Source organism: Lactuca serriola, chromosome 4, assembly GCF_051521515.1.
Source record: "Lactuca serriola cultivar US96UC23 chromosome 4, Lser_US96UC23_V15, whole genome shotgun sequence".
NCBI lineage: Eukaryota > Viridiplantae > Streptophyta > Magnoliopsida > Asterales > Asteraceae > Lactuca > Lactuca serriola.
In genome coordinates, this window is record NC_136411.1 from 360,132,976 (window position 1) to 360,158,428 (window position 25,453).

The following is a 25,453-nucleotide window of genomic DNA, read 5'->3' on the forward strand; positions in this document are numbered from 1 at the left end:
CCTTGCATCTCCAATTATCACACCTCTGTTTTGGCTTCACATAAATCTCTACAAAATGAAGCAAACATCTCCTTCAAGACATCTTTTGAAAATATGTCATCATTAACCCTAATTAATATTGTTCATAATTTAACTCCTTTATTTATAGTTTTTGGCTTCAAAAGTCAAACTTGTTTAGTTTTTTTCTTTTTAAAAAGCTCATTAAATAAGCATATCAATAATTATGTTATCTTTAATATATATTAAAACAAAAATCTTATGACATCATCTTAAACAATCTAGGCCATTGATTGTATTTCAATCCTATGTTTTCCACCACTAGATCAAATTGCTAACATCATCTTCCCAAATGGAATGTATTTAATTCCAATAAAAACTTTCCAATTGTCAAACAAAATTAACTTAAATCCATTGAAATGGAATGTATCTAATTCTAATAAAAACTTCTCATATTTTAAATCTTGAATTTCTAGTTATAAAGATTTTAAAATGGTCAACTTTAAAAACGTATTACTAAAACCATTTCAATTAAGGCATTAAATATCAACCATTAATATAAATCCATTTATATTAGCAAATCATTAATATAAAATCAATTTTTATTAGGAAACCATTAATACCAAAAAATCAAATTCAAATTATCACATACATATACGATTCATCCTTGAATCCGCAGCTCACATTTATTTTCAATCATTGTTTTTCTTCAAACATTCTCCTACAACATCATTCTTATTGCTTATAAATTTTATCATTATTCTCTGCTTCAAACCTTCGTTGTCGTGCACTAGAAGGTCGGTACCTTCTTTAGCTTTTTTATATTTTTTTCAATTATTTTTTTGTTCCTGTATCAAATATATGTATTCATATATTTCGATTTTCTTTGTCACAACTTACATGAAATCGATTAACAACTTTTCTGAAACTTTTCAAATAAATAGGAAAAACTATTACGTACCTTTAATTCAAAAAAAAAAATGTGCTTTGATGGAAACCAGTTAAAACATAATATAGCAAAGTATTTTGATAGAATGACAAATGCACCCTACCCATTTTCCTATTCATGGTAATCAATTTTTTGTGTATTCATTTAGCATGATACTTCCATTTTTTTAACCGAATGGTAAATCATTAATTTAGTATGTATAATGTTCATTAGAAGTGTAAATCAGCAATTTAATTTAAACATTGATCAAATCGTAAGCCGCTATTATTTATGTTTGTTTGATTATCTCAACCTGGTTACTGATTTTGATTTTATATAATATCTTAAATTGTTGGGTGAATTACAGGGATTGCAATCTTGATATAGAACTTACAAAATTTGTTAAGATAAATATGTGGTAATACCGAATAGAAAATAGAGGATAAGGGTATAATAGGAATAAAGAGATATATTTTAGTGTTTGAATGTAAATTAGTATCCTAATATGATGGTTGAATTACAACATTTCTAACTTTAAATGGAAATCATAACTAAATGTTATTGATATTGTTAGATGAATTTTTTTGAAATGTTAAGTACGATTTTAATGTTTAGGGAAAAAAGATAATTTTATTTGTGATAGAATAAAGAAGAAAGATTCAAATTTACCTTTTGAAAGTATCAATAAACTCATAAATTTATGTGATTTATTTTAATTTGATTGCAAATTAGATGCAAGAAACCTTTAAGTAAGGACACATAAGGGCAAAAGAGTAATTTGACTTAGGAAACTAGAAAAATATTGGGCCGGAAAAGAAATTCAACAATAGATATTGATATGACATGTATACTAAAATGATTTTTTAGCATGATACCTCCATTTTTTATTTGAATGCTAGATCATTAATTTAGCATGGACTATGTTCATCATAAGGATAAATCGATAATTTAATTTAAAAATTGATCAAATTGGCTGTTGTTATTATTTATGTTTGTTTGACTATCTCAACTTGGTTACTGTTTCTGACTTTATTTTCGAATATAATAACTTCATATTAAACCATTTTTAGGAATGTACGTGTAAAGTACATTGTTATAACATTTTTAACAGTGACCCGTTGTGATTTTTTCGTGTTGTAAATGTCTTTTAATTTATTTTTTATTCACTATTAAGGTGATGGATTTTATAAGCAATTTAATCCAAAAAGGGTTAAACTATAATTAATCTAATTTATATATGTTTTTGTATAGTAAATACAACCTTTTAAATATTGTTTTCTATGACTAACAAAGTTATGTTTCTATTTTTGAAATCTCATAAAACATCGCGTAAGGTTATTTTGGCTTAACATATTACATCATTAAGTCAAACAAAATAACAATGTATAATTTTTCATATTAAATGCTTAACCTAATAACTTGTACTCGATCCTCAGCAACCTCTATAAACTGCAATAGCTATGTTATTTTTGTACAAATTATAGCAACATACTTACAATGAAAATAGAACTTTTAATTTAAACTACAACTTAGTTTTTTTATCAGTAACAACAATATACAACACTGAATATCAACATTCTTGCCTACATATTACTACATGAACTACATCAAAAGTAGGCTAAGAATTTAGAATCTAAATTAAGAATGATCTTATTTCCTTAAATATAAGATTTACAGTATTATAGACAAATTTTTTTATTTGATTCTTAAATTTTCTATGTGGTCATTTTTATATGTTAGAATCAAATTGCATAATTACAATTAACATGTTTTTATTAAACTTTCTATGTAGGTATGAAACAACAATAAGTATATTTTTGAAGAAACATTGTTCAAAATAATTTGGATAATCTAAATACATGTTAATTTAGTTCATTTCATATACTTTCCTGTAATATTGGACTTTTTGTCATGTTACATTCTAAATACATGTTTTTGATTTTTTTTTTCTAGATTTTTAGCATCATGTGTTTTTGATGTTTGCAACTTTGTAGTGTTACGTGTTTTTTTTGTCTCGTCCTTAGGTTTTTCTATCTCTGATAGGGCTTCATTTTATTATTATTATTATTATTATTATTATTATTATTATTATTATTATTATTATTATTATTATTGTAAACTATCAATTCAATCTATTGCACTTTGTTATGACTTTTATCAGTGTGATAAGATTCTAATAAATTGTCAATTTCTTGATCTTTTAGAAAAATATGTTCTAACTAGATTATCATCTACTACTGTGATATTCTATTTTGTTGATTAAGCAATCTATGATTTGGCTATGATGGTTTTTACAGATTATGTTTGGACTGATAATTGTTCCTGCATCAAAAAATACATTCAATGAAAAGTGAAAGACGGTTTTTTAAATTAATACCCTCATCTAACTTTAAAGTATCTTTTTTTCATATCTGATGGCATGTAACAGAGTTTTGGCCAAAATTTTCAATTTTGTCGGCATATAACAGATTTTGATTTAAATAATGATATTATATATTTGGGCAATCAGGTTTTCTTCGGTTCTTAAATTATTTTGTAGAAAGTGGTCCAATTTGGTATTATTGATCTCACTAAAGGCAAGTATCATGTATCTTTTAGCATATCCATTGAGTTTAATAGTAACTCAATAGTTTCTTGTCTATATTTGTTTTTAAAAAAATTGTTAAATCTTGATTAATGAATGCAAGTAAGCAGGTAGTAAAGGTGCAAGGTATTAAATATGAGATGATCATGACTATGTCAATCCAAAATAAAATTCTAAAGTAACAAATGTTAAATTTAATAGATAAGCACTTGTAATGCAGAATACATATTATATTTCCCAAATAAATAACCAAAAACTAACCTCATCCCCAAATAAATTACATTTTAACTAACATCAATAAATTATGATTATAGTGTCTTGATTTTTAATTATACATTATAGAGAGTCGGTTAATATAGAGTCAGTATTTTTATATTCGTATCGTGTTTGAACTACAAAAACTATATTCAAATAATAAAAATGAAATGGAACATATACAATGGTAATAATGCAAAAATGACCTTCAAATTTGGTTTGATACAAAAAAGTAGTCTAAAACTTATTTCTAAAAGCAACAAGAAATAACAACGATTTCAAAAAGAAATGAGAAATTGCAACGAACTTTTCAAAACCATCAAGAATGTATAATATAGGATGATAATAATGCTAGAAAAACACCGAGTTTGGTCTCATGTGAAAAAAGTAATTTTATATGAAAGTAAGATTATAGTAATACTAAAAGAACCTATATGTTTTTTATCTTATGCAAAAATGGTTGAAATATACTTCTAAATCGGTAAGAATAACAATTATGAACTTTTAATTCATCTTGAATAACCATTTAATAACTATACGTAAAAGATATAAATACTCAACAGTTAAGACCATCGACCTTACTCATACGTCTTGAAGTAAGCATTCATTTGTCTATTATTTTATCATTATCATAAAAAAAAGACATCATCATGTGTTTAAATTGTTTAATTTGTCTCATAATAACAAGTAAGTTGTATACTAATTATGTATTTTGACATTTTCAATGAGTCACGGACAATATCTAAATCGAGCAAACATAACTGTTTTTATATTTATTTGTTAGAGTTTCTTTATATTTAATATTGTAAGGGGTTTATGTGGTTCCTTTCGAATAAACATAAATAAATTGATATTTTTTGAAATAAACAATTCTATTTTGCAATATAACCATGAAATAACAATGTATTTTGAAAGTACATTGTCAATGTTGTATTATACTTGCGTAGACCCATTTTCGCGCATGGTTAGCTATATATAGTTGTTTCCCATGCCACAAGTTAAAAAGGTTTGAAGGTACTTTGTGACGAGCAATTCCATTCAACTAATAAAACAAAAAATAGTCTACGAAAAGGTCATTCAACGACTATATATATTTACCAACTTCAGTATACTTTCTACACATTTCAATAATACCAATAACCCTGATTTTCTTATAATTATTTTGCAATATCTATATACAATTATATTTTCTTTATGCGCTCCCCGCGTTTAACGCGGGTCATAATCTAGTTAAGTTTAAAAAATATGTCTGAAATGAAATGAGAATAATGGTTAAAAAAACATGATATCATATACAACTAATGCTAGCAACTCGTGATATCCAAATATCATAATGAACAATATCAAACACATCCGAATCATTGGAGCTAGAGTATATGAAATGGAAAATGGACATGCTTGGACAAAATCATGGAAAGGTTCAGTCTCAACAATAAAATCAAACTCGTCAAACTTAATAGAATATTTATTATGACAAGTGAATTGTCGAACATAAAGAGCAATTAAGCTTATATATTATCAAGAAGGTCCATCGTTGCCTTGATATTTGTAAAGTAGTCGGTAAAGGAGTGGTCACCCATGGAAACCACCATTTCCTTGATCTTTGTGAAGTAGATGGTAAAGGAGTGGTCACATGTCACCTATGGAAATGTTTTGCGCTGTTTAATTAGTTGCATTACTTTTGTGTCTTTGTTATCTCGAAACATATTTGAAGAAGAGATCGGGATATGGTATGTAGATCCAAAGTTTCACGATGGAATATATCTGTTTCCACTCGAGATTTAAGGGTTTAGGTGTAGAAGCTTGGTAAGTGTCGTCGATGTGATCAAGCGCATAAAATCTAATACAGTGAGTAGAGAATAATTCCCACACGTCATAATTTAATCAGTTAGGGTGTAAGAGAAGAGGTATGTGGGATTTGATGTTGGTAATCCCAAAGACCTTGTTCGATAGTGGAGGTTGAGCATCCGTTATGGTGGTTAGTGGTAATGAGAGAAGCAAAGGCAGCAAGGAGGGCTCCAGGAGAGAGAAAGATCTAGTCAAAAATAGAGGATGCTCTTATACATGTTGAATGGTATATTTCCTTGACTTGAATTTACAGCATATGCAAGAAATATACACACAATCATGCAATGAGAGCTATAGGATAATAATGGTCTATACACATTAACAATCTAGTGGGCTACTATATATATATATATATATATATATATATATATATATATATATATATATATATATATATATATATATACTAATAAATAAGAATAATTTTGCCACATGTCCTTCTCTCATTCAATTTGTCACATGTCATTTTGCCATAATTTAGAGATATATTTATTTTCCACTTGTCATTTATTTCATTTTCCATTTATAATATATTATTAATTAGTTTCCATCAATTAAACCTACCATAATGATATTAATTTCAAATTTTAAATTTTAAATTTCAATTTCAATTTCAAATAAATTTACAGTTTAAACCTTTGTGTTTAACATTTTGTTATAATTAACCTGTTTAGTATACGGATCTAATAACTAAACAATAATTTTAATTTATTTAATTTTTGCATGTTTTTTTTTCTCATAATTTTTATTTATTTCAAATTTTAAATTCAAATAAATTTCTTATTTAATCGTTCCTATTTAACATTTTGTTTTAATCAACCCATATAATATACGGGTTTCACAACTAGTATATATATATATATATATATATATATATATATATATATATATATATATATATATATATATATATGCTAACACTTCTTTCTTGTCTCTTTTGGTTTATTCAAGTATGTCATCCATTTGAAACCGTTTTAATTTCTTTGGATTCTTTTTGAAAAGTATTTGTGTTGAATCTTGAAGTGTTGGTATGAATTTGAATCATTTAGATTGATAATATTATGAATCTGCACATAAATAGCATTTAAACAAAATTAGACACCCTTCTATTATTTTATGTGATGTTTTTTTTGTTGACTTTGAGTTATAGAAGTTGTCATACACTGTTCATAGGCACAACTTATAATTACAATTCATCGTTTGTTCCTTGTCCTCTAAATGGAATACTAGCATTGATCACATAGTTAAAATGACTTATATATCCCTACTACACTCACAAGGCCACATTTAAGTCGACACTCAACTTATGCACATTTCTCCCTTTCTTACTTTGAATGTAGACATGATTGTATAAATTTTCAAAGCAAGCTAAGGGTGGGAAGTTCATCGATATAACTTGAGTAAATTTCTATCAGCACTCAACTTATGCACATTTCTCTCTTTCTTCTTTGGAAAAGGGATATGGTAACAAATATTTGAAAGTTATATTGAAATCATCTAGAATTACAATGTTACAAGTTTAGCAACTAATAGAACACCAGTTACGCACAAACATCTATTACAATATATATTTCTACAACATACATACACATCTAAACAAAACTAACTACAGTATACCTGAGAGTAAGACTAATTTTAGTTTCCCAAATAATCAAACATGACCCATGAATCTCAAAATAACATCAATATCATAGCACTGCAACTTTTCTTCAAGATCTATTCATGGGTTCTCGACATAAAGGGCAACTTCGATTAACCAACAACCACTTGTTGATGTAATAGCCATGGAAGGAATGTTGGCAGGACGCCAGAACTCGGATTTTCTCGTCCTTGTTGAACTCCTCAAGACACATCACACAGTCATCGTTCTTGCATGTACTACTATTGTATATTTCCTCTTGCATGATTTCACCATTAAGTTTTGCCTCTGCTTTTGCTTGTCGATCAAGGTTTGCTTCTTGTAACACTAACGCCACCACAAGATAGTGGAGGACATGGGTGTTTATTGGCATTTGGGTTGTTGGTGACATTATTCCGAATTCAATATCTTGATCATCATCATGGACGTGGCCACGATGATGTTTAATGTAACACTTGACACAAGCAACACAAGTTAACCAGGTAACATAAGAGAAGAACCCTACAGTACAAACTATATATATGAGCAACGAATGACCAGTCATGGTTGATGATTAGCTCTGTTATGGTTTAATTCACTTGTAAGTGTGAGTCTGTGATCATATATTTATATATAATGGGATGAAGATTCAAATAAGGAAATAAAAACCAGGTTGATCCGTGGCATGCAAGATTAGTTCGTTAATCTCTAGTAGTATTATATAAGGAACATCTTGTTTGATTTTTTATATTGAATTGTTTTTTTAATAATCTTTTTACAATTATAATCTTAAAGGAAACTACCTTCGCTGGTATATTGAAAATCTATGCCATAAAAACTATAGACTAAACATCACGTAAGCTTAATTGTGGATTAAATCTCAAACTATAAAAAACCATAAAATGATACAAATTTTCAAAGCAGGATGTCATAAAATGAATCATGCGATGACAAAAAATCATGTAAAATCAACCATGGACTAAAATTTACGATATAAAATTGTAGGATGCTATAAAAATGTCAAAGTAGGATGTTATAATCTAACCACCTTATGACCAAAAAATCAAGTAAAATTACTCACACTATTGAAGTTTTTCATTTGCAGAACACCCTAAAACTAAATTCATAAATACAATATAATTGTAAACCAAATTAAATTTGGGATGTGTAATTGTTACCGACTTGGAGTGAGATATCAAAAATGCGTCTTCCAAAGGTTCTAAGTGTCATGCCATCACTTTCCTTTAATTACATGTCTAATAAGTTATTATAATATGTATGGGATGGAGGAAGTAGCATATTTATTATACATAAAAGATAACCAATTTATAGGTAACATTGTTACCTTATTTTATTTTTGAACTCCAAATATTGTTTACGACAAATCAAAAATTAGCTTATTTTTCACCATCATCCAGTCATTGGCAATTCTTGATTCATTATCATTTATGTGAGATTTGACTGAGTATAATCTTTGATAAAAGATACATCGATGTGATATAAATAAGTAAATTATTTTGCCATGATAAAAAATAAAGAAATGAGAGCATATTATTGGAAATATAACAAATATTTAATAATTAAAAGGTTTTAAATAATTAAAAACTAATGACTCAAGTACCAATTCCGTTTCCCTTAGTGTTCCTCATAACTTCATATGTATTCCCTTTGTCATTACCAGATCACATAGGCTCTCCAATCTCAGTTATAGGTAAATAAAAATAAAAACTATAAAATAATGTCAATGAAGAAGAAAAATATAGATGATATCGATTCAAAAGAACTTGTATAACTGAGAATAATTTTAACAAATGGACAGAGGACAAATGAATTTAAGCACATATTTGTGGGAATTTAGAATTTCGGATATTGGCATCATCATTTTTGAATGCTAATGCATAGCCACCATAAGTTTTTAGGGAATAAGACACCATGTCATCAATCAATACCTTAACTAAGCATAAAAAATCACCAATTAATATTGAAATATGTCATCCAACAACCACTATAATGATGAACATGTTAAACATGGAATTCATAACACTGAAGTAACAAACATGCATATATATATCTATATAGCAACTTGTTGCTCTTAAGAAGAACTCAACCCTTGTGTAACAACTTTCATAAAAGCATAGACCAATTCTTATTAAGAATGATATGGATGAAAAAGATGATGACAATGATTCTTTTGATGAACCAGAACCTTGTAGAAGACCAACAAACGCCAACTTAAAAACCTTACAGAAAGAACATTAACATATTAATTCTTGAGAGTGACATTATATATGTCGAGCATTTGGTGGACAAAGTTTGCGAGACAACTTTTGCAGACTCCAATATTTATTCTGACAATTATAAACCACCAGAAATAAAGTCAATATCAAAGTAGAAAAACCCACAAACCATTCAATCAATGACCGTGAAAAAAAAAACAATATAATTGAGAAAAAAAGTGTGCCGATTGAAATAGAAACTAACATTCAATTGCACATAGAAGTTAGGGTTTAACCACTCCAATTGCATGTGAAAACCTTTGAGTGGATGCACAATGAATACGTAGAACAAAAAAATTAGGTTAAAATCAATGCGTATGAAATGGCACAATATAAATTGTGAGATTTAGAATCTTGATGAAATTGAGGGCAGAAACTGAGTTGATTTAACAAAAATCTAGCCTGATTTTGTGAAATGTAGTTGGTAATTTCCAGCCTTGTGATAGAGTGATAATGAAAGGTGGAAATAAGTTTGAATGCAAATAAGAAAAAAGATTGTTTCTAATTTAAACTCCTAATTTTGAATAACAAAATTAAGAAAAAAATAGGCAGGAAATAAAATTATAGGTTTATTAGAAAACACCATGCGGCAAAGTATGGGTGTAGAAAAATGACATGTGGCATGGTAAAGAGTCTTTTATTAGAAGAGAAGATACTTTTGAATGATTGGAAAAGGATAATTGTGTTCTTGCTTTGATTCATATATCTGTGTAGATTCTATCGATCTACTATTTTTATTCTAACAGCCATGGAAGAGACTTGTAAGATTTGGAAAGAGAGGGAAATTGAGCCCACGATTTATTGATCCATTCAAGGTTCTTCAAAGACTTGGGAACCAAGCTTACAAGCTGGAATTCCCAAAAGAAATGGATGGCATTCGTATCACTTTCCAAGTGTGTTATTTGAGGAAGTTTGTGGGAGAAGTCCTCAATATAATTTCACTTTCGGAGATAAGGATTGATGAAGATAAGAGGTTAATCGAAGAGCCAGAAGCGATTGTTGATTGTATGATGAAGAGGTTACAATGTACTATGGTTGATTTAATTCTTGTGTGATGGAAATGTTCGTGTAACACCCGGATTCCCAGGTATGATGTTTGTTCTTTATTTTTTTTTTGAGTGTTGAGGGGAGACTCGGCGAGTTGGCGTCTAGACTCGCCGAGTATGGTCGCGGATTTGGATTCGAGTTCAAAGTTGGACTCGGCGATTTCATGAGTGGACTCGACGAGTCCATGCTGTTTAATGAAACCCTACTTTCCAGGGTTTGAGACCTATTTAAAGGGTCTTATGGCCGTCATTTGCGGCCACCAACCCCCAGAGAGAAACCCTAAAGAGATCTAGAGCGTTTGTGAGGAAGGAGAGGCAAATCTTGAGCTTTTGTGGGTGTTTTTGCAAGAAGGAAGTGTTCAAGGCAAGAGGAGGCTGAAGGAGGTGCGATTTTGGTGGTCTTTGAGCTCATAGAGACTGTATCGAGGTATTATTCTCGGACCTTCTTCAGTTTTTGGTGTTGATTCTTAGTGTTAGGGTTTTCTAACCCTTTTAGAGGTTGATTAAGTGGAGTAGTTGGTCCCTTCTCAAGTTGTGTTTTGGATCTGGACCCAAAGAGGTCTAGAGACCTTAACCCTTGGAGCTTTATGAGTCATTTTGGGAGTCTTGAGCTTGGAATGTTATTTTTGGGGCTAAATCACCATTTTGGACCATTTAGATGTTATAAGTGTGTCAAGGTCCAAACTTTACGTGATTATCATGCTTAGGGAGGCCAAATCTATGATTGTATGGAGCAGATCTGACCTCAGAAGTTGTTTTGAGTTGGTGCATGGCATGAACTCGCCGAGTCCGAAGAACAGACTCGGCGAGTAGTATGAAGGTTGCCCGTTAACCACTCTGTGAGTGGACCGTCGAGTTGGGGGAAATGACTCGGTGAGTCAGAGAGAGTCAGGGGTCTGAGTTCAAGTTGGAACTCATCGAGTTGTTCTTGAGACTTGGCGAGTTAAGTCGGGTGGCCCCGCGATTCATGCCAGGTGGAACTCGTTGAGTTGGGGGAAGTACTCGATGTGCCAAGAGAGGGTCTAAATGAGTCAGTGAACATGTGTAGACTCGCCGAGTTGCCCTAGTGCACTCGACGAGTCGGGTCAAAGTTTGACCGTTGACCTTGTTGACTTTTAGGGTTGAGTTTAGTTGTATTTATGAGAATATTTACCTTATGTGATTAGGCGGAGGCTAGGTCACATTTCTACCGAGTCAAACACTTACCACGACACCGAGGTGAGTCTTCTCACTATACATTACCTAGAGTGGTACTATGCGATGGCCAGAGGGTCTTATGTGTTATGTATGAAATTGTATGCTATGTGATGTTTGTATGTTGTATGATGATATAGACCGGACCGGAGGGTCCAACGAGCTATGACCGGACCAGAGGGTCCAACGAGCTACGGGACTGGAGGGTCCTGCTGAGACACATCGACCGGAGGGTCGTATTATAGCCTCGAGTGGCGTATGTGCTGTATGTGGTATTTTGGGGAACTCACTAAGCAATTATGCTTACATATGTTGTGTTATGTGTTTCAGGTACTAGTGATGAGCGCGGGAAGGCGCCGGCATGATTCGTACACACACGCATTGGAGTTTTTGTAGAGATTCTAGGCAGATGTTTTGTGACATAACATTTGATACAATGTGTTTGACATTATTTTGTGAATGAATGAATGTTTTAAAAATGAAAAATTATTTTGAAAATTTACGTTGTTACAGTTCGAATGGGCCAAACCTCACTTGGGAGATAAAAAGCGAGATAAAGAATCGTTATCCTCATCTGTTTGCTAATGCATGATTCCGAGGACAGAATCATCCTAAGGGGGAGAGACTTGTAATGCCCGTGTTTCCCGCTAAGATGATGTAACAATTAGCTTCTATAATTGTAACCATTATATGAAATAAATAAAAGAAAGTTATATGGGTATTATGTGTGCTATGTGTAATTATTTGAAGTATACATGCTTATAGAAATATAATAAAATAGGAACAAAAAATGCATCTAAAATAGAATAATAATTAGACCTAATATCCTTCAAGAAAGTTAAAGTGGGTGTGACAAGGATTCCAGATATATAAGGGGTCCTTAATTCGGACTTATAACAAAAAAAACTTATGACTCGTTGAACTTTCGCGATTAAATCGACACGACTCTGCGTATCGTAAAAAGTGAGATTTTGATAAAATACTTTTTTGCCTTCGTGATCTAAACAAAAGTTGTAGTAATCGTTAAACTGATAGTGTGCATATAAAGAATGTCCAAATATGACTTCAATAGAAGAAGTTATGATTTTTCAAAGTTTCAGTATAGTAGTGCGGGCAAAGAAATCGAATTTTAGATTGGTCGATATTTGGACAAAATGATCTAAATGAGAATTGAAGACCTCGTTAATAGGAGTTCATCGATAAAAAGACAGTTAAAAACGAATTCTGTGTGTACAAGTTATGAATTTTACATGGCCATTAATAATGTAATCTTCTTAGACTGTTAAAATTAAGATCGATCGAGAATTAGCCGACAGGGTTAAAAGGAAAGTTATATTACTCGGAAATACCTATGCGTGCATATAAAGTACATCGAAAACGGAGCTAAAATGAGCGAGATATAAATATTTAAAGTTTGGACTCGTACCTACCTCTTTGCAACGCAACACTTATAGGAATTTGACACGTGCCCGATTTTTGTAAGGTGACCGTGCCGACCAAAGGAGCGCACGACATGCACATTGCTGGCGCACATCGCGCAGGTCCACAGAAAGCCCTACAAATAGCTGATAAATTCTCATAACTTCCCCACTTGATAACTTATTTTATTTCCTTATTTTTATTAGTTTATTTTAATATTTTTAGCTCTTTTAATTAATTTTGCATTGTATTTTATTTATTTTCTTTATCATGGATCATACCGGGGACTTTCTATTTTGCATGAGATATTTTACAGGGTTTTGGAGCTTGTTGCGGTTGTGGATTAGCATGGAATGGGCTTTGTGGGCTTCCGAGGCATTATTGGGCTTTGCGGATCCGTTAAGGGAGATTTAGGCTTAAAGGGCTAAAGACTTTGATGAAGTGGGCTTGTGAAGATGGATCATGGATTGTTATTTTGGGCTTGGAGCATCCATATTTAAAGCTAAAAGATGATTGGTTAATTTGAATCATTTGGGATATGGAGGGGACCAAGGGAATCTTTGATAGTGGGATGGTTATTGGAGGAAAAATGAGCCAATTGCATTCCAGCAGCACTTGCGCGGGTGAAATTTCCGTCGCGCGGGTACCCGCGCAACTGCCCAATTTTGGGCATTTTGGTGATTTGGCTTGCCATTACATTGGAGGATCAGATCTATTAGCCATAACTTTGATTTTCCACCATTGGAGACCAGAAGAAGGTGATTTTGGAGCTTGAAACTCATTTCTTTTCATCTTTCCAAGTTATTGGTAGTTTCTTTATGCAATTAGACTTTTGTGATTGTTGTTCTATTGCCATGAGTGGCTAAACTCTCTATTTTGGTAGACCTTGGCTAAAACCTCTGAATGTTTGCGGGTTTTTGAAGGATTTATGTTTATTTATCATTTATCTTATGTCTATGATTCTAGTTCATATTTCCTATGCTTGTTTAATGCTTTGATCATGAGCTTAGTACTTTAATAAGCAATTGTTGGTTTATTTCTTTGGTTTAGCATTGAATCATTGAATTTACTTAGAACAAGGGCTTTATGATGGTAGAAACCATCTCTAGATTATGAATCATAACTCCTTTATGGATGTGTAAGCATTAACATCCTCTAGGAATTGGGGATTTCTTCATTCTTAAGGCTAATCAACTTCTTGGGTTCAATTGCTTCAATTGGATCTTTGATTTTGATTAAGAAGGTGTGGTGTGGGCTTCCCCAACCTCCATACTACCTACGAGAAATCTTGGCATATCATGCTTCATGATTGTTAATTTGGGATGAATGATAAGCTTCATGTTAAATCCTAATGATAAACACACAAATGTTCATTGTGTTGAATTGCCTTGGTTTACCAATTCTCTCCAATATTTGAGCATCTCACTTTCTTGCTTAATTACAAGTTTTTAGTTATTCAAGTCTTTTAGTTTTCAAGCAATCATAACACCCCCCCCCCCTTTTTAGTGTAATTGGAGTTAGTTAGTTTATTTACAATAGTTCTTTTAGATTGCATTGGTGATTGAATACAACCATTTCCCCGAGGAGTGATACCCCTTTTTACCATTATATTACGTTTTATTTGCGAACAAAGGGTGTAATTTGCTTGGTGGACTTGACATCCCACCATGTTTTGGCGCCGTTGCCGGGGAAATTGGTTATTGTTATTTGATTGTTTATGCCTAGGTCTACAAGAACCGGTGAACTACTCTACAATCCGGAAATTGAAAAAGAAGCAAAAAGGTTGAAAAAGTTAGCCAAACAAGCAAAGCAACAACAACTCGTTCAAGCTTCTTCCTCTTCTCCATTAATCAACCTAGAAGACCAAGTTCATACTTCAAGTGATACCGACACCGAGCCGAACTCTCCAATTGTTGGTCATTCCTTTAAAGACATTCCGTTTGAAAACTACATAGCCATGAATCACACTACACCTCATAATCCCAACCTAAACCTAAACAATCAAGATTCCAATACCCCACCCCAACAACCAAGACAATAACAAAACCAGGAACCTCTCATAGATATGCCACCTTGGAATCATGTAACACCCATAAAATTCTCGCTAATTTAAAACTTTTTAAATCATTTGAAACCATTGAATTATTATAATTTGTTTTCAAAATAGTTTATACATCAGAGTTCCCAAAAATCATAATCGTCAATCGAGGAAGTGTACGGTCACGCCTTCGCCTACCCGCGGTCATCTGCTGAACCTGAAACAATAAACTGAAACTGTAAGCCCGAAAGCTTAGTAAGTTACCCCCAAAATACCAACCTCATATAACCATAATCATAATCATAATCATAATCATATCAACAAACACATAACAACATGCATAATTAGCCTTCCACCTAACTCGACCGCCTCGCAGGGACTACAACCTATCTAGACCGCTCCTGAGTCTTCGGCATGACTGGACCGCCTCGCAGGGCCTACAGCCTATCAGGACCGCTCACCGGGTATGTTGGCCTACAGAACACAGCAGGACCACCTCAACCCAACCCCGAACTAAACAAACATGTGCACATAAATATCATACTCTAGCTCATATCATATAACAGTCAAACCGATCTAACATATCACTAATCATGGCAACATCCCAATAACTGGGGTACAGACCTAACCGGTCACTAACATAGTAGTATCCTATAACCAGGACAATCATGTGCACATAGATATTATATAACACTAGCATGCATATATATAACAGTCAAACCGATCTAACAGATCACAAAGCATAACAACAATACTAACCAGGATACCGACCTAAACCAGGTCACTAACATAATACCGTCCTAATTTACCAGGACGCCGATCTAATAGATCTATAAGCATATCAAACAAATAAAAGTATACAATCCGAGAAAGAGCCGACCTTGGTGCCTTAGACCCTGTTGATATAGTGAGGATAACTCACCTTGTAATGTCGGAATGAACCACGAAATCACGCTCCCGAAACACTGCCCCAAATTCCAACACCTATAACCATCAGTGATCCAATCATAAATACCCACTTACCAATTATCCTAAAAAGTCAAAACGGTTAACCCTTGGTTAAATTCAAAGTCAACAGCTGAAGTCAACAGTCCCTGTTGACCTGACTCGCCGAGTGCACTATACTGACTTGTCAATTTCTTCCAAAACCCACAGATTCATGAAACCCTTGTTGAATCGCCGAGTTTCCAGGCAACTCATCGAGTTCAAAATTGACCAAAAGTTGTGGAAACCCTAGAAGACTCGCCCAGTCATCTCCCAGACTCGTTGAGTTGAATCGCAACTCAAGACTTGTAACCCTAATGTGAATCGTCGAGTTTCTTTGCCCTTATCCATAATCCAATGATTCTGAGCTAACAAATTGATCCAAATTGTAGATCCAACCTTCTAGGGCATGCTTCTCACGTAAAGGTGCAAACTTTACGTGTATGCAAGGTGATTTGGCTCAATACAAGCTAGGGAGAAGGTTCATGACAAGAATGCTCACAAACAAGCTATAGGGCTGATACTTTATGATTTCATGGACCAAGAAAGGTCTAGATCTGAAGTTGCAACCTAAGATCTAGACCCAAAACTCGAAATGGATTCTAAACATGCTAAGTGGCCCCAAATCTCATCCATGAATAGATCTAAATGTAACAAGGTCAAGGTAACGACTTGTTACCTTCAAACTGATGCCACTAACCAAAGAAATCGAATCCATCGTCTCCTCTTGATGTGCGTGAACTCAACTAGTTTTATTCCTACTTTTAAATATAAATCTAACACACAAAAGGCAGTGTACCTGTCAGTTGGTGGTATAATGATTAGGTAACCAGGGTATCGAACATAGGAAACGGTAAATTAAACTAAATACTAGAATTATCTAAAAGAACAAATAATAAAAGGAGGGTTTTCTCTAGTTTTGCAACTAAAACTTAACTAATCAACTAATAGCTGAAAGCACGTAAAAACAAACTAATTTCAATGATAAAAAAGGGTTTCTGTTTAGGTTCGATTCACTTACTCCTATGGTTAATATTATGATAATGTGATAGATCAATTGTTATTAGTTACCGACTATGGTGATTAGATTCACATTCGTTATTACCAATCCTTAGAAAATAGATTAATTTAAACAGTGATCAAGTGATTAAACTAATAAATTCCCTAGTTCAATTATTGGGAATAAGACTTGTAATTAGCTAATTAAATTGGTGATTCAATTAAGCTCTTGTTGATGGTGTATCATACAAGCTCACACATTAATTTACCCATTCTCTAATTAATCCCAGTTTCATATTCATTATTCCTAGGCATATAGCAATGTTTTCATATAAATTATATGAGATAAGCAATTAAGAGATGTTAATGCAGCTTAATTACTTAGCTATTAACAAAAAATAGTTATGGTTAATGCATAAAGTTCTTTAACAAGCTTAATTTAACAAAATCACCAAATAACAATTAATTAAAAGAGTAATTAAACCATAGGAGCAAGTTGATCTACCCTAAACAAAAACTTAACGAATTTAGTTCATGTTTTTAGTATATGAAAACCCTAAAACGAATTTAAACAAACCTAACATCATTCTATTCAAAAGTAAAGTGGAAGATTTTACCTAAATTGCCTTAATCTTCTAAGAATAGAGGATTAGGGTTCTTCAACGTTTTCTAGAGTTCCAAAGACTTTCTTGGTCGCCAAGTGTTCCCACCAAAGTTCCAGAGAAGGCTTCGATTCGGGTTTATTAGTTCTATATATAGATTTCTCAAAACAGGGGCTACTCGTCGAGTAGCCAACCGACTCGTCGAGTCCCCTTGAAGAATCCGTGTACGGTAAGGACTTCTCGTATTTCTTCGCGAACCTTCATGTGTACTCGTCGAGTAGACGTCCCTACTCGCTAAATAGCTTCAGAATAAGGCATTTTTCTTCTTTCTTCCGTTCCCGAGCTCCCGATCGTACCTCCTGCTTCCTTTTGCTCCCGAGCTTCTCTTTCAGACTGAAAATATAATTTAAACATTATTAAGTACCTTTTGTCCATAACATGCAAATATTTAACTAATAAATAAGAAAATCTACACTAAATATGTAGCTAAATATGCACATATCAAAATACCCTACACTTGACTTTTGCTTGCCCCTAAGAAAAACTGTATTTTAGTATACTAATATCATATAAAACAATTCCAATCAAACCCAGCCATTATGCCAAGACCACAATGCATGCATTTGTGTCTAGATTTTTCCTAAGGACCCCCCTAATTTTGAATACTCACAATCCTCATAAACACTCGCCCACTTTTTCCGAACAATGCTCATTTTATGCATCCCACTGAATCTGTAACACCCAGATTCCCAGGTATGATGTTTGTTCTTTATTTTTTTTTGAGTGTTGAGGGGAGACTCGGCGAGTTGGCGTCTAGACTCGCCGAGTACGGTTGCGGATTTGGATGCGAGTTGACAGCTGGACTCAGCAAGTTCATAAGTGGACTCGGCGAGTCCATGCTGTTTAATGAAACCCTAATTTCCAGGGTTTGAGACCTATTTAAGGGGTCTTATGGCCGTCATTTGCGGCCACCAACCCCCAGAGAGAAACCCTAAAGAGATCTAGAGTGTTTGTGAGGAAGGAGAGGCAAATCTTAAGCTTTTGTGGGTGTTTTTTCAAGAAGGAAGTGTTCAAGGCAAGATGAGGCTGAAGGAGGTGTGATTTTAGTGGTCTTTGAGCTCATAGAGACTGTATTGAGGTATTATTCTCGGACCTTCTTCAGTTTTTGGTGTTGATTCTTAGTTTTAGGGTTTTCTAACCCTTTTAGAGGTTGATTAAGTGGAGTAGTTGGTCCCTTCTTGTCACACCCCAAAACCAATAACGGCGGAATACGTTTCGGGGTGGAGGACGTCATGTACAGTATCATCACAATTGCATAATAGTAAAAGCAAGAAACATGCAACCATTTCATTTACATAGTGAGTGTAATTACAAGTGTGTTCTGTAAGATTCAACAAACACCAAAAGTATGCAAAAATAAGAAATGGATCTTGTATGCTCCACCTTCTCCAAAATCTAGCACCTGTACCTGTCTATCTTTGACCTGAGGATACAAGTTATTTTGAAAACGAGTATCAGCATAAAGCTGGTGAGTTCATAAGAGTTTAGTGTAGATTTTAGTATAAAACGCATTAGTACAGATAGTGTGAAAGGCTGCAGTCTACATTCGCAAGTAGTAGAAAACTCTAGAAAATCCTATATTTTCCAAAAAAATACATCGTAATTGAAAACCTGTAACTTGCATGTAAGTCTCATCATTGAAAAATCGTTTGTAATAAAAGTATATTAGTGATTCCCCAATAAGTAGTGTAATAAGAAAAGTTATACCAGATATCAGTAATAGTGGTGCAAACTCCCATTAGTATTAGATACTTATTTACTTCGGGATTTTAAACTTATTCTTTAGTGTTAGTATTTTAGTGTGAATATAGTGTAGTCCTTGTATGCTACTGATAGTGTGAGTAATAGAGTACCCCATGACCTTCCCGGTCATGCATAGTGTACAGAAGTAGTGGCATCCCTGGGCCTGCACGGCTCGGACTGAGGTTAACAGTCGGGATGTAATAGTGTCTGCCCCGTATAGATCTATACATGTAGCGTCGTCTTCCTGTCGGAAAACTCTAGGCATAGTATGTAGCGAATAGCGTATCTCGTAGTGGATTAGTGTGTTATCCCCTGAAATTACACTTTGTGCCCTTGCGAAGACGTTAGTGGAGCGTGTATGGTTTACCGGCACACTAAATGGTTCTAAGCAAAGGTAAGAAAGGGTGACTCAATGTTTGTCATAGTTCGGTGGAGCGTGTGTGGTTTACCGGCACATCGAATAGATGACTGTAACATGTGAGGGCACCATGTAAGTTTGCATGGTTATTCACACCCGCTTTGTGATCCTCGACATCCCAGTCACAAACAAGAGGGGCATATCGAGATTTAAACATGCCGTTGAAAGTTCAATGAATCTCAAAGGATCTAGGAGTTTTCATAGATTTAAAACTTAAATTTCTTTTTCATTTTTCATGGTGGAAATTAGTGAATCGTCATTCACTTACCTTCAAATATTCTGCAATTAGGGTTACGGCATCCCTCTCCCGAGTTGTAGAATATTGTGTTGGGTCCTAGCCTTAGTATTTCATTTGGGTGATTTACTAAGGACTCAATCTATCAACTAACTTGAATTCGTTTTTCTCCCGTTTTGTAGATGTCAAAGTTCGACAACTATGGTCTTCCCAAATCCCGTGGAACAAGCATTCCACATGAAGATGATATTCCACGATTCGATCGAGGAACAAGAAATCATGCTTCACTTCCTCCACCTCCTCCTATTATTCTCCCTAACCCACAAGTTCAAAGGCTTGAAAAGTTCAAGATCACTCAAGCCCTTTTGGCAAGTAAACATAAAGAAGGAAAGTCCGTGTGTGCACACGTCCTAGGGATGAAGTCACACATTGATAGGGTTAAGAATGTTGGGATCCGTTGCATGTCAGGAAATGGCTGTTGATTGGGTTCTTCAGTCACTTCCCAACTCATATAGTGAGTTCGTAAGAGAGTACTATATGATGAACTACGACGAGACCCTTATAGATCTCACCTATATGCTTATTGCTGCTGAATCAGCAATGATTTGACGCAATAGGAAAGCAAAGTTGATTGGTGAATCAGCCTTCGAGACCTCTATGGATATAGACAATGACAACGAAAGACATGCTATGATCGAAAAGTTTGATCACAAGAGAAAGACAATGTCTGAAGTAGTTCCATGTCATGTTCCAAAAGAGTCAATTTGCTTTTATTGCCAAGAGAAAGGGCATTGGAGACGAAGTTGCCCCATTTACCTAAGAGATCTAAGAGATGGGAGAGTCGAAACGTATGGATCTAATTTAGGTAAAATCCATTGACTAACTCTTTTAAGCTTCTATTCTAGATTCTTAATACATAATGTGATGAGATTAAAATTGATGTTTTGTAGGATCGAAGAAAAGAAAGGAAGCTTAAGGGAAAAAGTGAGCAGAATCTAATCGTGAAGGAATGGATTTCGATCGCGTTTCTCGAAGATTAGATTCTTGAGCTACTACTTAGAGTTAGAATTAGATTGCTAAGAAAGATGTATTAGCATAAGTTTTTCAATGAGTTGCATTGTAAGGACAAATTTTTCCGCAATAAAATAAATTTTGACTTTAAATTTTATTTATTTATCCTTGCAATGGCGTGTATGAAAAATTGATGTTAAAATGTTTCTATTATTAGCAATAATGGATTTGGTTCTTATTATGTTATTTATGGAAAGTTCAGAATTTACCAAATAGGGAGAGTTTCTCATCGCCCAAGTTTCAATTGGACAGAAACTTGGAATCATGCAACTTGGTTGCACGATGAATGAGAAATTTCATATTTGGAAATTAGACTAATTCATTGACAAAGTGTCAAGTGAAGGACTAGGAGATCAAGTACACAAAGTTGTGTGTTGATCAAAGTCCACCATAAGAGTAACAAGATATTCATCATGATTTACTAAAGGTTTAGTAAATATGATTATACTTACAAGATTAAGTGTAATTCTGAATTGATTAAAGGGTTTAAATCAATAGTAGAACGAATAACAAGAATCAAGTAGGCAGAGAGATAAAAGTTTCTCCATTCTAAGAAGAAGGGAGAGTACCTTTTATGCTTTATGATAGGTCTTAATGATTAAGAACCATATCTCAATTGATCCTCTAAGTGAGTCTTCGTACAATTGTATGTCCAAGAAGAGGAATCAAAGATTGAAGAAATGGTCAAATCAAGAAGTCAATCATACTTCGTTCCAAAACAAGTCTTAAAGTTAAGATTGTGACATTGAGTGAAAAAGTATTAAGAAGGTTTATAACATTCATTAAATATGGAAAGTTGTGATGTCTTGGATAAAACAAAGACCAACTAGGACCAATTTATGAAGTGTTTTGATAAAAGCTACACTAACTCTTGAATATTTGTTTGTTAAGAAATGGTTATTGACAAGAGAATATTATAGGTCAAGGAGTCAGTGGGAGTCTTAATTGTCTTGAAGGGTTTCAAGAACAAATCAAATAAACCTTATCGATCATCACTAGCACACGAGGTGAGGTTTACAACCTATCGTGATGACATTATTTTGTTTCTGTGCTATTCCAATTGAGTTAATTATGCATGTGAGTTCGATGAGTTCTCATTTTGAACGCATAAAAGGCAAAGCACCTTAATCAATGAAAGGTACATTGATAGGAAAGGGTGAGCTGCTTAAGTACTTGGAAGACATGGTGGGCAGCTGTGCTACCATAAGGCAAGAAATCAAGATTAAGAAAGTTCGGTACATATGAGTTTGAATTTGTCGTAAACTTTAGTTTTAACAAATTCAAAAGGATAGGAACACATACATAGTTTAAATCTAAGTGTCATAAGATTTCCTCCTTCATGAAAATGATTGTGAGGAAATGCTTTCACTAAGAAAGATTTTAAGAAGATAGTGATTGTAAAATTGCATTCTCGAATTCAATTATGGTTATGATATCCCTTTCCATAATTTGAATTGTGAGGTTTAGCAATTAGTCTTAAGTGTTTAGACACATATATGAACTATCGAAGGCAAATGTGTATAAGTTCAAGAAGCCTTGATAAAAGATTATCAAAGCACTAAGTATTAGAAACATGAACTTAAGAAATTCAATAAGCATTGTTTTTCTGAAAGTTAAGATGTTTATGAATACATGTCGAAGCTAGTGGGAGCATAAGTGTTATGTTTTATAATAATCATCATGATAGTGGGAGCATAAATGTTATGATTGTATGATTATTAAGGCACGTATTGCAAAGTTGGCAATATTAATTATAGAAAACAAGAGTTATACCTTGCAAAGTAGTAAGGGTTATAAAGTTGTTTTGCTATAATTAAGGGAGAGAATATTATGCTTCATTTCAAATCTAAAGGCTTAGGTTGAGAAATGTTAATAAATTTAGTCAAAGGTACATAGTGTGTTCTTAAAATTTCGATTATGATTATGACATTCCTCTTCACAATTCGAATTTTGAGAACATAGCAAATAAAACATTATGCGTCGTGTCCCATACGCTTCGGGTATAGGATCGATTGCAAATGCTTTAATGTTTGACCATTCTAAAATTTCCAAATGTCTAGCGCATTTAGAGGGAAAAAGGACTAGAATCGGTTTTGACTAAAATGATTAAACAACTATCAAAGGACAATCCAAAGTTCGACGAGGATTGGTCGCTTGTGAGTAGTTGGAAGTATAGTATTGGAAAATATGGAAATGTTTCTATATTGGATGGACCATATCGACATCATTACGAATAGATAAGATTCTATTAAGAATGAGTTGTCATATAGAAAATATGGAAGCGTGTCCATATTAGGAATTGAATACTGAAAAATCTATGACTAGATTAGAAACCTTTATGCAAAAGGATGTTCGAAGGAATGTACTTTGAGTGAGAAACATCATATCTAAGGAATTGTCTTGCAACAATCTCCGATAGAAGACTTTGTAATATCATTGGCAATAGTCTTTGTGACTTTGGTGTAGTGACATTACGAAAGGATAAGTTGCATAGAACGTTAGAATCTAGCATATTCTATAAGTAGCAAGAATTTGATATTCTTTCACTTATGGAAAAAGGATTTGGAGTTGTGAAATGAGAATGATTGGAAATGTGTTTAATGTGATCTATTTCACAAAGTAAAAACCATAGGTAAACATTGTGTGCATGCTAGGAGCATGGGACAAGTGTTGGAATTCAAGTAAGAAGTTGATTACCCGAAACGACAAATAATGAGTAATCAATATGGTGATAAATAAAAGGCGTTTTATTTATACTCAAAGGTTTAAGGCCATATGGGATTAGTATTATTCTTGTGTTTCACATTTGCATGTTTTGACTTCCAGAATAATTGAGTTTATTAAGAATAATCGAATTATTCGAACGGGCCACAGTTGTTCATATGTTGGAAGTAGATATGAATGAAGACTGTCGTGAATTGGTGTGTCGATTGTCTAAAGAGCATTAGACATAAGCAAATGTTTGCTGCAACGTTCATGAGTGCTTATGAATATGATTTGAGCATTGGATTAAACCCACACTCACTTGGATCACTCCATGAATTGTATCATAAGTGATTGGTGAGACGATAACATCTTATATTCTTGAAACCGAGATGTGTGAGTTGTATCTTGCGAATCGGTTGCACATTGATAATATGTAAACGCACTAGTAACTTGGTGTTATAAAACATATTGTTGTGTGTGATTCGGTGCGTGAGTGCAACCAAGCATTGTATCAAAGTTTATCCGTTCCTTTTATCCAAAGAAGGATAAAAGCGATATCTTTGGGCCCCTCGATGATTTAGTGATGACAAACGTTAATGCTCGGCCGGGCTAGGGCTAATTTGATTTGTTCAATTAGTCAGTCGTCATAAATCGGGAATCGAGATATAGTACAAAGAGAATGATTTGAAGTCATATCTCATATGATATCTAGAATGGAGGAATATATGATCCCTTATCTAAGGACACGCGTATCTGATAGGATCAGAGTTGACAGCGACTTTGGAAAGCTACGATTGCAGATCGGGATCCGAAGTCATATGCAGAATAGTTGTTAGACTTATCCAAGTGGGAGACTGTTGGATTAGTGTCTAAGTCCATAACTATTTTGGTATGTACTTGACCCGATGGTGCATGGTCCTTTTGGGTTACCTTCACCAAAGCAACTTGATTGGAGAAATAAATAGAGAGAGAGGTTATTATGATTTATTAATATGTTATAAGAATAATATATTAAAGGAGAAATCATATTTGTTTAATTAATATTGGTCGATAATTAATTAAGAATTAATTTTGTGATCAAGTGTAATTAATTAAACTAGAGGGGCTGAATTGTAATTATGTGATAGTTACAAATTAAGGTAAAGATTATCTTAAATATAGAGTGAACGAATTTAAGGAGATAATGCCTTAGAATTCGACTAGGATAAGGGTTTCTAAGACTTATCTTATGGTTGCTTGGTGGACAAGCAACTAGATAAGGATAAGGACTAAAACCCTAATCTTTACACCTATATAAACCCCCTAAGGCTGATGAATTCGTCTAACCCTTCCCAAGAAGTCCTAAGGACGAATTCCTACCTCTCTCCTCTCTCTTTATACCTTCTCCACTTGCTTGTGGTGTTTGTAAGCCATTAGAGGAGTGACACTTGTG

General features: G+C 33.4%; 1 protein-coding gene across 1 annotated transcript; it reads right to left on the reverse strand.

Annotated features, from left to right (window-relative positions):
- Positions 1-7,321: 7,321 nt before the first annotated feature.
- Positions 7,322-7,795, reverse strand: LOC145099712 (uncharacterized). Its single transcript, XM_079037236.1, has one exon. It carries the CDS (start codon positions 7,793-7,795, stop codon positions 7,322-7,324), a length of 474 nt encoding a protein of 157 aa, XP_078893362.1.
- Between the last annotated feature and the right edge of the window lie 17,658 nt (positions 7,796-25,453).